Genomic DNA, 12,141 nt, shown 5'->3' with positions numbered 1-12,141 from the left:
TGACTCTGTGATGACATCAGCTCCTGTACGGTGTGGCCTGCTGGAGCAGCAGCATCACAGAGAGGGAGAGGAGGAGGCTGGACAAAGTCCTCAAGAAGTCCAGCTCCGTCCTGGGCTGTGATCTGGACTCGGTGCAGGAGGTGGGGGACAGAAGGGTCCTGGCTCAACTCACATCTATGCTGGACCATGAGTCTCACCCTCTGAAGGAGACGTTTCACAGGCCTTTTCTTCCTGCTGCTGTCAGACTCTACAACAAACACTGTTAGCCCTGAACATGTGTCATTCATCTCCATAATCATGTGCATTACTGTGACATAATGTCCATCATCCTGGTGCAATATTCTCTGTCCATATAACAGTTGTAAATAAGATTATTATCATTTTTTATTAAGAGTATAATAGTTTTTTTTAAGAGTTTTTCTACAAGAGTGTTTTTATAAGATATCTGTTTTTTATTCTTTATACTTATGTACCGACTCTGTGTTGCAACACTGGAATTTCCAAATTGTTGGACAAATAAAGGTTATCTTATCTTATTATCTTATTGTCACTGGTGGCAGAAGGAGCCACATACACTGTTATCACAATAACTCAACAATAATGTGAGAACTCCCGGGGCGAAAATGGCCTCATGCCAACAGCCAACAGATCAATGTCTTTGTTACTCAGCTGCTCATTCACCGTACAGTGTCCGGGTTTGCACCACTTCTCATTCACAAACACAGCCAGGCCTCCTCCTCTCTAGAGCCTTCCCCTCTATGGTACCATATCATCCAAACAGAGCACTTCACTTTCAAAATGCTGGACTTCTGGTGGTCCCATGTGTCTCTAAAAGCACAGTAGGAGGCAGAGCGTTTAGCTACCAAACTCCTGTTAAAGAGACCGGCATAGTCTCTTAATTTAAAACCAGACTTAAAACATCCTTCTTTGAAATAGCTTGTGGTCAGGCAAGTTTGGAACAGACATAAAAACCTACAGTTTCCGAGCTACGCTGCCCTAGGAGAAACTATGCAGGGGGAAGTATGGCAGCTTGAGCACTATCCTCTGCTTCTGTCTACTTTTCCTATCAACAATATTTGATTTCCCTTGCAAGCTGTTCATAGCTGTTCACATCCTTTTCCACCCTTCTTTTTCCACTTTCCCCTGAGTGGAACAGGCACAAAGATGACCCATGGATCCGACTGCACCTCAACTGCGCCTGGAGCAATGGTCTCTACTCCGGATGACCGGTTCTTTATCTGCCTCCAAGAACTAGTTTCCCCTCTTGCCACCCCTCGAGACAACTGCTGTTGCGATTTTGGACGTTACAAAAAACAACCCTAACCCCCAATTGAATTGTGTCTGAATTTAAATAAATGAAATAAATTGTCATAAATTGGACCTAAAGCAGAGGTTGGCAGTACTCAGTTACATTTACCATCTTGAGTAACTTTTTTTCAGATACCACAGTAAGATATTTTACAGTGTTCCAGTGTTTTAAGTGATCATTTTCTCGTAAATGTGAAGACATCCACATTTTAAATATTGAGTTGGCTATATAATGTATATATTGCAATAAAAAGAGCTGATTAAAGATAAAAAGGAAAAAAAGTTATGTTTATATATATATATATATATATATATATATATATATATATATATAAATATACGCTGGGATTTCTTTTACAAACATTTAGCATTTGTCTGACAATTGAACCTTAACTAATATGTTTATTAATACATTTTGTAATTATTTTTTTAATGGTTATTAATATTGTTGTATATGTTGTTGTTGCTGTTGTTGTGTTAGTTTGAATGGGGTTGGCAGCCAACTAAGGTGCATTTCCGTCCACCAACTGTAATTGTACGTCTTCCAAGTATGTGTTTTATGCTATACCATTAAAAAAAAAAAAGGAGCGAGAGAAAGAGAAAATGAAAGAGAGAACGGTTGTTATTTATTATAATATTATTGCGTGCCATGTTATTATGTAGTGTCAACTCATTCACTTTGTCAGTCTATCTGTTTGATCATTTTTCCTTAACATAACCGTGTGAAATGTTCAGATTACTAGTGAAGTGGTTTGTTGCGCAGGCCGGCAGAGGGCATCAGGAGACCGTGTGTGAGCAGCTGAGGTTCAGCGGCAACACGAGGGGAGCTGACCCCAGAGTTCAGCTCAAGGACAGTCAAGTGTCTATTCACTTCCTATTGACCTCAAATCAAATCAAATCAAATCAATTTATTTTTGTAAGGCCCAAAATCACAACAACAGTTGCCTCTGAGGGCCACAGGGAGAAATGAATCAACAATGTCTGTGGTGGCGATGGAGTCAGACAATGTCTGTGGTGGCGAGGGACGATGTCCCAGGGTCCTCTGTCCTTAGACTCTCCTTCTCGGCCAGGAAAAACTACAAAAAAAACCTCTTTGGGAAAAAAGCGTAGAAACCTGGAGGAGTTCCAGTGAAGGAGAGATCCGACTCTCACAGACGGACAGACGGACACGCACGGACCTGTGCGGCTTTGGCTCTTCAACCCCTCAAAATCTAAGACAGGCTCTTTATCCATCCAGATAATGCACATGTTCTGTGCATTAGGCCTATACCTATTCACCATTAAACCCAATGGCACATTTAAGGTTTTATTTCCCCCTCTCAGTCCTAAAACAAAAGGTTTTTCTTGATTTAGTCAGATATCATTTGAGTGTTCGCTTTCGTCAGAAGCTTTACTTTTTTCTTTTTTCTTAAGCCCCCAGCTGTTAATTTATGTACACATTACAAAGCATAACGCATTTTTTGTCTACTTTATTAAATTCCCTTGAAATATGTTATGTTTTAGGGGCTGCTAGGAGTCATTAGTTTCACTTGACTTACGGTTTAACATCAACCTTTAACATAAATGAGGCATTCAGCACAACGCAACTTGTGAACTTTGAACGTATATATATTTATAATATATATATATATATATATATATATATATATATATATATATATATATATATATATATATATATTTACGTTCAGTGTGTGTGTGTGTGTTTGTGTGTGAGAGAGAGTTTGATATGGCACACTTGTGCTGTGCCACCTCACATTCAGTTTTTCTCTCTCCCTTTTGCGCAAATACGCACGCTCCAAGATAGTGAGAGACAAAGAAAACAGTACCTAATGAGCCAATAGCGTAGGCCTATTTCACTAGACTAATTAATTTTCATACACACGATAAAACTAACGTAGGGTATTTCTCTGTTTGCTCAAAACTACCTACAGGTCCACATTGCGCAGGAAACGCTGTCTTCTGGGGCGCACAGGTGGGTGCGCTCCCCAAGTGCCAAGAGATCCGTCCACCAAAAACCCCAAACGCACAAAAACAAAACTCTGCTCTTTCATTTTGGACAGCGATCTGCGTTCCAGGTTTTCCCCAACTGAGACATGTTTTCTGTGAGCCGTCCATCGGTGTTTGATTAGTGTTAGAGGATGGATTTGTATTCACAATGTGAGGAAAAAGAGAGGAGGGACATGGGCGGGGCTGGGTATCCTCTCATTTTCCCTCCATGCTTAACTGGGCAGCAGGGCTGGAGAGACCTCCGGGGAGCACAGTCGCCAGTCCAGCACGGAGACCTGCCTGGCCAAAAAGGCGCGCCTCACATTTGCCAGGATTGCCAAAAATTCACGAAAAATATACCTGCTATTTATGGCATGTGGCTTGTAACTTTACTCCTGTTGTACTCTCTCCAAGAAGGTAAGAACATATTTCTGTTTCTTTTTTGCACACACCAAAACTGTGCCTGTGTAGGGAGTTGTAGATTGACAATGTTAATGTCAATAAGTGTCTTTTAGGGGGGAAAAACAATCTAGATCGGATTGCATGGCATGCTTAAATTTTGTTCTGATAAACACATGCATGCAACACAAAATGTTGAAGAATAAGATAAACATCAATGAATGTATAGCCCAATTAATAGTTAAAGCTCTAAACATAAGCAAACGGATGGCAAAATAATACAATTCGTTTTTATTCTTGCACCAGCTGCAGATTGCGCGCATGATGCTCTCGCAGAGGCTAGCACGGATTGTTTTCGCATTACCAACTCCATTTATGAATATGTAAAATGGCTGAATAGGGAAGAATAAGGTGCAAACCGAGTGAGGGAGAGGAAAATGAAAACATGCACTGACTTTCCATTATTCAGTTTTGGATGCAGCTTTTTCCAGAACCTTACTCTTGGAAAGTTTGGGTTGATTTGAGTGTTTTTAGCCCTGTCCTGTTTTGGCCCTATTTTATATAATTACTTGTTTGAGGGGACTAGACGTGGTAGATGCTACCTTAGTGTGTTTATTTTAATGCAGTGCTGCAGCGAGTGCAATTTAAACAAGTGGCAAATTATAGGCCTTTTGTCAACACTGGCCCTATTAGTTTAATAGGTTCACACTCTCAGCCTTTACATAAAAGGCCAGTGCATTCACGTAACCATTCTTTCATTAGGTCTTCTTTATATTTCTATATCATATAATTTCCTTTGAACATTTTACTAGCCTTTTAAAATTCTGTTCTGTTTTATTTTTATTTTTCTCTCGTTGATAAAGAAAATCTCTGGCCTTTGGTGAAGTTGATTCTATGCTAGTGCATCATTATAATAATCCGGCGTTAAAAATAACAAATTCACCGCGCTATGTGGCTGAGAGCTGTTTCTGGGCGTTTTTCTCGCTTGATTGGAGCCATGTTTGCAGATGTTTTCCCATTAGCATAGATTTAGAAAAGGTGCGAAATTATTTACAAAGTGTGCGTTGGGTACGAATTTACTGCGTGCGAAGAACATTGCTGTTCTCAATGCAGGTCTCGGGTTAATCAAATGTAGGCCATTTAGCTGCTGTGGCTTTGGTATTAATTGTATCTCTAAAAAAATAGATTTGAGCGCAAATGTCGTAGTCTAAATATTTGATTGTGATTGAACAGTGATAATGAAGTACTTTACTCAACGCGTAATCGCAGTGTCTTAAATGATTCACGGCAGCTTCATGGTTACTTATTAATATGCAAACATTTATTAGACGAAATAAGGGCATCCAGGGCGTGGGCGCAGATGAGAGACTTGCCCGGTCATGTTGCTCACTAATGTCGCACCTGGAGCCCTCGTAGACGGGCACGCGCAGGCCCTGGCGCGTGTGCGCGTGTCTCACTTTGAGTTTGGACCCACAAGCGTTTGGGTTGTGTTGAATTTTAGAAAGACAAATTACGATGATGACAATATTTTTACCTCCTTTCAGAGCTCTCATACGTACATTTTACATTTATAATTGACCAAACAATAAATTAAATATGAACATTGCCTCTCTGAGGCCTTTAAGGCCTTCACAGCAGTGGATCATTGTAATAACTAATAATGTGGGGAAAAAAATTAGGCTACTTAAGAAATAAAGGAATAAAACAGTAAGTCTCTGTCCTGGCACACTAGTCTTCTGTGTTCACACCCTCCAAATAGAAATATGCAGGGCCCCCCACCCCCCCCACCCCCTGTGCCCAGTGCAATTCCCTCAGCTGCTTTTGCAAGGCTGCACAATTACAAGCACAACCTGAGCATAGGCACCTCAATGACACACAGACCTATGTCGTTTACAAGGCTGGCGTCAAAGGCAGGGTACACAGTTGCGCAAACTTAGTAGTAATCATTTCATGATTTGTTCATAAAACAGCACACTTTCAGTGCTTGCCACGGTTATAATCACTTCATCCAACTTTAAGGGTTATTTTATTTATTACATTTTTGGGTTATTTTATTCATTACATTTTTTCAAAATACTCTTTTGTAATAATTCACTAGTTATTATTTTTTTTTTTTAATTAAACAGAACAATCTAATATTCAAGTTGAATGTGGCTCGGTGGTGTTTGACAGAGCAGATGACACATTGCTTTGCTTGTCAATTGTCATGCCACTATTAATCTTACTTTCTTACATATATTGCATCATTAAACACAGCTAACAACATTCATACTTAAACGTAAACCAAAATTAAAACTTGCACACAGGCTTCAATGAGTCTTATTTTAACCAATGATAACTTGTTACTAAATTAAGCTCACAAATTTGATTGGGCATCGGGGAAGTACATTTCCCAAAATATAGCAATGCGGCAAATGTCAAAGCTAAAACCAAGTAAGCCTAGTTGTTTTTGTACAATCTCTCCATCTTTCCATCTCGCTCTCCATCTCTCCATCTCTCGCTCCCTCCCTCCACCGCTTCCCCATCGTAGTTCCTCCCCTCCCTCTTACCCTCATCACTAGGCAGAATTAAAGGTTGGGGGAGGGGCATTTTATGCAGACTGTGCTGGGACTTGTGATCCACAGATTTGATATTCACATTAAGAGAGAAACTGGCTGCTTTGATGTGGGGGGAGCAGGTCCCATGGGACTGCTGAAGTAGCACACTTTTTTTTACTGACACAGCACAGGCCAAGGGGGGGTTCATGATGATGGGTGTAGTGGGGAGTAGATTGTTGGGGACAGGGTGTTTGCTATGACAGTATAGGTGGTGGCACTACCGCTTCAATGATTAGATCTTACCCCAACAACCTTAACCCTTCTTCTCCACCCACCAATATCTACTTAGGCTGCACCCCAGCGGATTATCTATAAGCTTACACCTATCTTTGCTCCGCTCCACATCCCTCCAATATTCAATTCACACCCTTTACATAGTGTCTCCTCCCACTGCCTTGTCCATGTTAGAACACAGTCACAGCCCCTCTGCATAAGTAACACGAATCACAACTTTGGGCGCCTGTCACTAAACCTTGAAAGGATGTGAGGTGACTGGAGGGAAACTGGGGCTGGTTGAATTGTTGCTGCAAACTAGGAGACGCTTTTGTAAATAAGATGTGAAAATTAACTTTAGTCTTGAAATGTGATAGTTTCTCAGTCAGATTGAATGATAAATAAGATCATCATTCACAGGGACATTGGAAAGAATAAGCAGGAATATTTGGATGTTTTTTGCTTTTAGTCAGGTACAACGAGGTCTGGGTGTTAAAGTGTAGTTTGTGTGAAACATTGAGGGCTCTGAGGTTTGTTTACTTTCGCAGCACAATGCAGTCCCATGCTCGCTGCTGTGCCACACTCACACAATCTGGGGAGGTGTAGATCAGCTGCATTATGCATGATGAAACCTTGCATTGCATAGGCTATGACTTGTGCTTCTCAGACATACATATTCATGCATGGCACTCTGGCAGGATTTATAAAATAGTGGCTGCTCCTCTGACAGCCTTTGCTTTACTCCGGTGGTGCCATCAGTGCTCCAGGAGTGAGCAGGAGCCTTCCTCTGCTTCTGTCTGAACGAGGCTGATGAAGCCTCCTGGGCTCAGGTGAGGCACAACAGCAACACAGGTTTGGTCAGGACAATGCTAACACATCCTCTGGTGACACTGTGGGGTAGCTATGCATCACCGAGAAGGCTGCACAGATAAGTACCCAGCATGTCTCAGTAAGCAACAAGGTCATTTCTCAAAATGGTCCACTATAAAGCATTTTCAAACTAAAGTTTAATTGCATGGTCTCTTGGTATCTGTTATAAATTGAGAACTCATTAGGTTGCTTTATAAGTGCAACATTGTGTTTTGTCAACAGTTGTTTGTCCGCAGAGCTGTATCTGTAATTATTACACTTACGAGACACTGGTTTATAACGTGTCTGTATCATACACTGGCCCTGGTTTAGGAAATAAACATCAGTCATTGTGCTATTCAGTCATTGTCTTGGCTCAAGTCTGTACTTGTGTTAATATACCACCACATAATTGCTGTACTTTTAGTTTAGTTTAAGTAAACAAACATTATAATATACAATGTTTCTAGCATATAGCAACATTTTATCTTGATATTGACAGACTTGTCATTAACCTACCATGGGTGATAATCAGGTTTTGTATTTGTGTTCTGCTAAGGTAAAATGCTTTGGTACCTTTCTGAAATCATGGCTTTATAAATCTTTGTAGCATTTTTGATGAAGATTAATTGCATGAATGAAAGTTTCTAAATTTAGACAGTTCTGTGGGTCACTGTTGTTGGGTTAAATTGTGGCAGTATTTTAAGCAGTCACAGTTTTTGAGTGCCAGCACTGTCATGGCAACGCGCTCCACTCCTCCCAGTGTGACGGAGCTATGTTTGTGTGTGCGTCTGTTGAGTGCACGTGGCACGCCTGCTTTTGACAGCCTGTGAGTGGCCGGAGTTTGCTCTGATCCCCTTTCTATTCCACTTTCCTCTCCATCAGTCTCTGTGCTCCCCAGCCCCCAGCGCCCGATGCCCCAAGCCACATAATCTACTATGTGTGCAAGGCAGGTCCAATGCCCACTCCCCCCATTCAAAGCTTTCAGGGTGACCCTCTCACTTCTCCACTTTAGTCCTGTCCCCCATTGGGAGATTATAGATATTGCAATCTTTAATATGGGCTTTATGCTCAGGGGCCATTATCAGTAATCTGCAGAGGGGAGGGAGTTTGACCTGGTTTCTACCAAACCAACACCGGACAACCAGACACATTCATATACCATCTGTAACATGCTGCTCAGCTTTATCAATCTCACTGTCTTCTGACTTCTGACTTCTTGATACTGCAAATACTGACTTACCTCCTGGATTGTGGGAAAAACAAAACAAAAACACATCTTTCTTCAATCTGTTGACTGGAACTTAGTACCAGCATGCTGAAACTGTTGATGGCAATGAGTGATTCTGCTTTATTTGTTAGTGTTTCTCTGTCACCCATAGTCCCATTACATTAAACAACTTGACGTCAAGATCATTCAGCGACAGATATATAGAGAAGGCTAAATGACTTGTCACTAAATTGTGCTGTTTTGACTGAAAAAAAAAAATGTTTTGAAGATCAAGATATGGGGTAAGAGGTGATATAGATTTTAACACAGCAGAATAAAATAAGAATAAAATTACATATCCAACAAAAAATATGATGAATGGTAATTTAGTTCCAGAGACACTTGACCATAGTGGACTGGTGTCTCTTTCACATCTGTCAGGCAGTGTGTCCCTCCCCCCACATTATCATCTTCCTATCAGACCCCAAATATTAAACCCTGGGCCCCTACCTCAGCCTCACTGTGTTTAATCTGAATGCCAACGAAGAGTGTTTCTGCCTGTTTCCACATTTTAGTGTGTGCAGTGATGTGTGTGTTAAATATGTAAGGAGATTAAATCGACTTAAATCTCTGCGTCTGGCATAGAAATTCCAATCACATAACCTATCAGGCTGACCCCTCCCTCTTTGGGACTCTCTTTGTTTGTGTATGTGTTTGCACTGTATAAGGTAAGAGACTCCGCCCCTCCTGCTGCACCTAAACCACCACAGGCTTTAGCCCAAATCCCTGGCTTTCTACATCACATGACTGATGTTTGCAGCTGGACATTTGACACACATTCGTTATGAATATTTCGCCACCCATTGGAAGGACATTTCTGGTCTATTATGTGTCAAAATCAGTGTGGTAGAGTTTTTCTGAAATACTGAGTAAATTATGTTAAAATCCCTTGCAAACTTTTTTGTTTTGTCATCTTTAAAAACTTTTATTTAAAAATGTGAAACGGGAACCAGTGGGAAATCTGTTTATTAAATTGCATAATTCATAAGCTATTTCGGCTTAAAGTGTTCTATTCTAGCAATGCAGTATTACCAGTAATATTTCGAGTTATCAAATTATTGTAATCAAATGAGAAAAATAAAACTTGCTGAAATGTTGAAATACTCCTTTAGTCTTCAGTCTTTGTCCCATTAACCAGGCTGCTCTTGTGTGTCCCTTCCACAGTACACAGTGAGGATGTGGGCTCCACCAGGCTGTACTTTGTAAATGCCTCTCTGCAGAAGGTAACCTACTCCAGCTCTGTGGGGGTGTCCCTGCCCTGTCCAGCTGGGGGCACCCCTAGTGCCATTCTGCGCTGGTACCTGGCGACCGGCGACGACATCTACGATGTACCCCACATCCGCCATGTGCACCCCAACGGCACGCTCCAGCTGTACTCCTTCTCCCCCTCAGCGTACAACAGCTACATCCATGACAACGACTACTTCTGCACTGCAGAGAACCAGGCGGGCAAGATCCGCAGCCCCAACATTCGCATCAAAGCTGGTGGGTGCAGTCATTGTTTTCACTAGCACTGACTTTGTTATCTTCTCTTATACATGTGTTCGCGGTGACGTCATACATCCGGGACGTCCCTCATATCGGCCATTTTGAAAGGGGCACGAGATATATACAAACCACCACGACTGCGTCCTTTTCTACTGCATAATGAGCTACGAATACTTTGATTCTTTAGACGATAACAGCAAACTAAGGTACACGACAAAGCTATCATTCCTTGGTCTGTCAACAGAGCAATGACCTTACAGAACACCGGTTTGGGGCATTTTGGCCTCACATATCCTGGATATTGTATGTAGTAGAGGTGCCCCTTTCAAAATGGCGGACTCGGGTTGCTATTGTACAAGTTCCCGGATGTGCGAACGCATGTATACCTGCTACAACCACTACATTCTTCCCAATTGTTCAGCAACCGTTCAATCATTAATTCAATCCAACTCTAGTTAAATGCGCAATGGACGATTTTTTGGCGATTTGAGAGCTCAGGCGGAAATGCGCATGCGCACTCCCCCGTGCGGACTGATACAACACGCACGTGCGTTTGTTTATTAGCGCGACGGATCGCATCGCTCGTCTCCCGTAGACTTCCGTCTTCTTCTGAGTCAGCTCGAACTGTCTTTCTCCATCTTAATTTTGTCCCATACACTGAGGGAACTATATTATGATGGATCAATGCACTTAGACACGCGGAAACGTGCTGCTCGTGGGGACGATCCGCACGCGGCTGCAGGTGAGCGGTAGGTGCGTTTTATGATTGATACGTGGTAGGACTAATCGGCAGTCCACGCCACGAGGAAATGAAAGTTAAATGAGGGTTTAAAAAATTGCCCATTCAAAGAGCTGCCTGTCTGTTTCTGATGAGTATCATATGTTATCAGTGTGAGTAAATATACAATGTATGCATGTTATTTTGAAGGGGCGTTTCAGTTGACTAGAGATTCTGACTTACGAAGTCTGAGCAGATGTGATTGGCAGCCACCAAAAGAGTCCATCCCACAGCCGACAGAGAGAATCTCCCACCTGCCCTGAAACAACCCGTCTGCCCCAAACGCAGATTGACCTAGAACACAGTCTACAGATAAAACATCAGTAGCATCACATCCTATTAGCTTGAAGCCCAATTTGCACCTATTTGACAGAGCTGGTGATGAACCATTGCACTTTAACTCATATAACCTCTGCAAATGCCGTCTGCAAGGCCCAAAATCAAAACTCCCAGTATAAGAGATCTCATGTTGATTCAACATGCTGTATGATTGGAATGTTTAACATTTTCTAAGCTCTGACACATATTTATTTTTAAATGTTTTAAAACTTAACCTTAAATTACTTAAGAAATAATGGATTGAATTACTTTAATACAAGTTTGTCAGAAACTATAGTAGCATATTCTTCACTGTCCTCATTAGTTTGTTCTCCTTCTGTGCTCCCTCGGTCTCCACTGTCCTCTTGTGCCAGACTATATATAACCCCAGTGCACTACTTTAATTATCTCTCATTAACAAACCTAATTGGTGCTTTCCATTGATTAGACTGTGTGAAGCTGCTCCAAGCCAGACCCCATCTTATGTAAAATGGAGAATTAGGGGTTTTGGGTTCTCCTGGATGAAAGGTGCAGACACAGCTGAGCAAGGCTAGTTTAGAGTGCGTATCATCATGTAGTCAACCTAATAGTCCCTCCCTCTTCTCTCCAGCGGTCAAAATCTGTTTTTACATTCAACTTTCCAAAGCGCGCCTGTTCTAATACTCTACAGTATTGGTTACTGTCTCCGTACTCACATGACCCGAAGACCAGGGATTACCCACCATTGTGTCGACTGTGGTCAGGAAGAGGATATATTTAGAAAAGTTTAGCTTTGCTCCCTCATGATTATTCGGCTAATCAATAATCAGGATTTTTCAGGTCAAATATAATAATCATAAAAACTCTGAGAATTGTAGGCAGCAGCAATGAGTACTTTCAGTTCAATATATAGTTCAAACAGGTAAAACTATGTGTACTTTTATATCTCACTG

The 12,141-nt window shown here is 41.5% G+C and overlaps 1 protein-coding gene across 5 annotated transcripts in view; it reads left to right on the top strand.

The window, feature by feature from the left end:
• Positions 1 to 3,456: 3,456 nt before the first annotated feature.
• LOC140360919 (cell adhesion molecule DSCAML1-like) overlaps positions 3,457 to 12,141 on the top strand; it is a 41,082-nt gene continuing 32,397 nt past the window's right edge. For 4 of the 5 annotated variants that reach the window (XM_072446397.1, XM_072446394.1, XM_072446393.1 and 1 more), the window contains exons 1-2: positions 3,543 to 3,714; positions 9,790 to 10,110. In XM_072446397.1, coding sequence (XP_072302498.1) covers positions 3,672 to 3,714; positions 9,790 to 10,110 — 364 coding nt within the window. In that variant the 5' untranslated portion in view covers positions 3,543 to 3,671. Of the gene's footprint in view, positions 3,715 to 9,789; positions 10,111 to 12,141 lie in introns of all 5 variants that reach the window. The other variant, XM_072446395.1, reaches the window with a different exon arrangement.

Source organism: Eucyclogobius newberryi, unplaced genomic scaffold, assembly GCF_026437365.1.
Source record: "Eucyclogobius newberryi isolate DKJ021-1_F unplaced genomic scaffold, fEucNew1.0.hap1 SCAF_15, whole genome shotgun sequence".
Taxonomy (NCBI): domain Eukaryota; kingdom Metazoa; phylum Chordata; class Actinopteri; order Gobiiformes; family Gobiidae; genus Eucyclogobius; species Eucyclogobius newberryi.
Note: the sequence above shows the minus strand (reverse complement) of the source record. Positions and strands in the feature narration are given on the sequence as shown.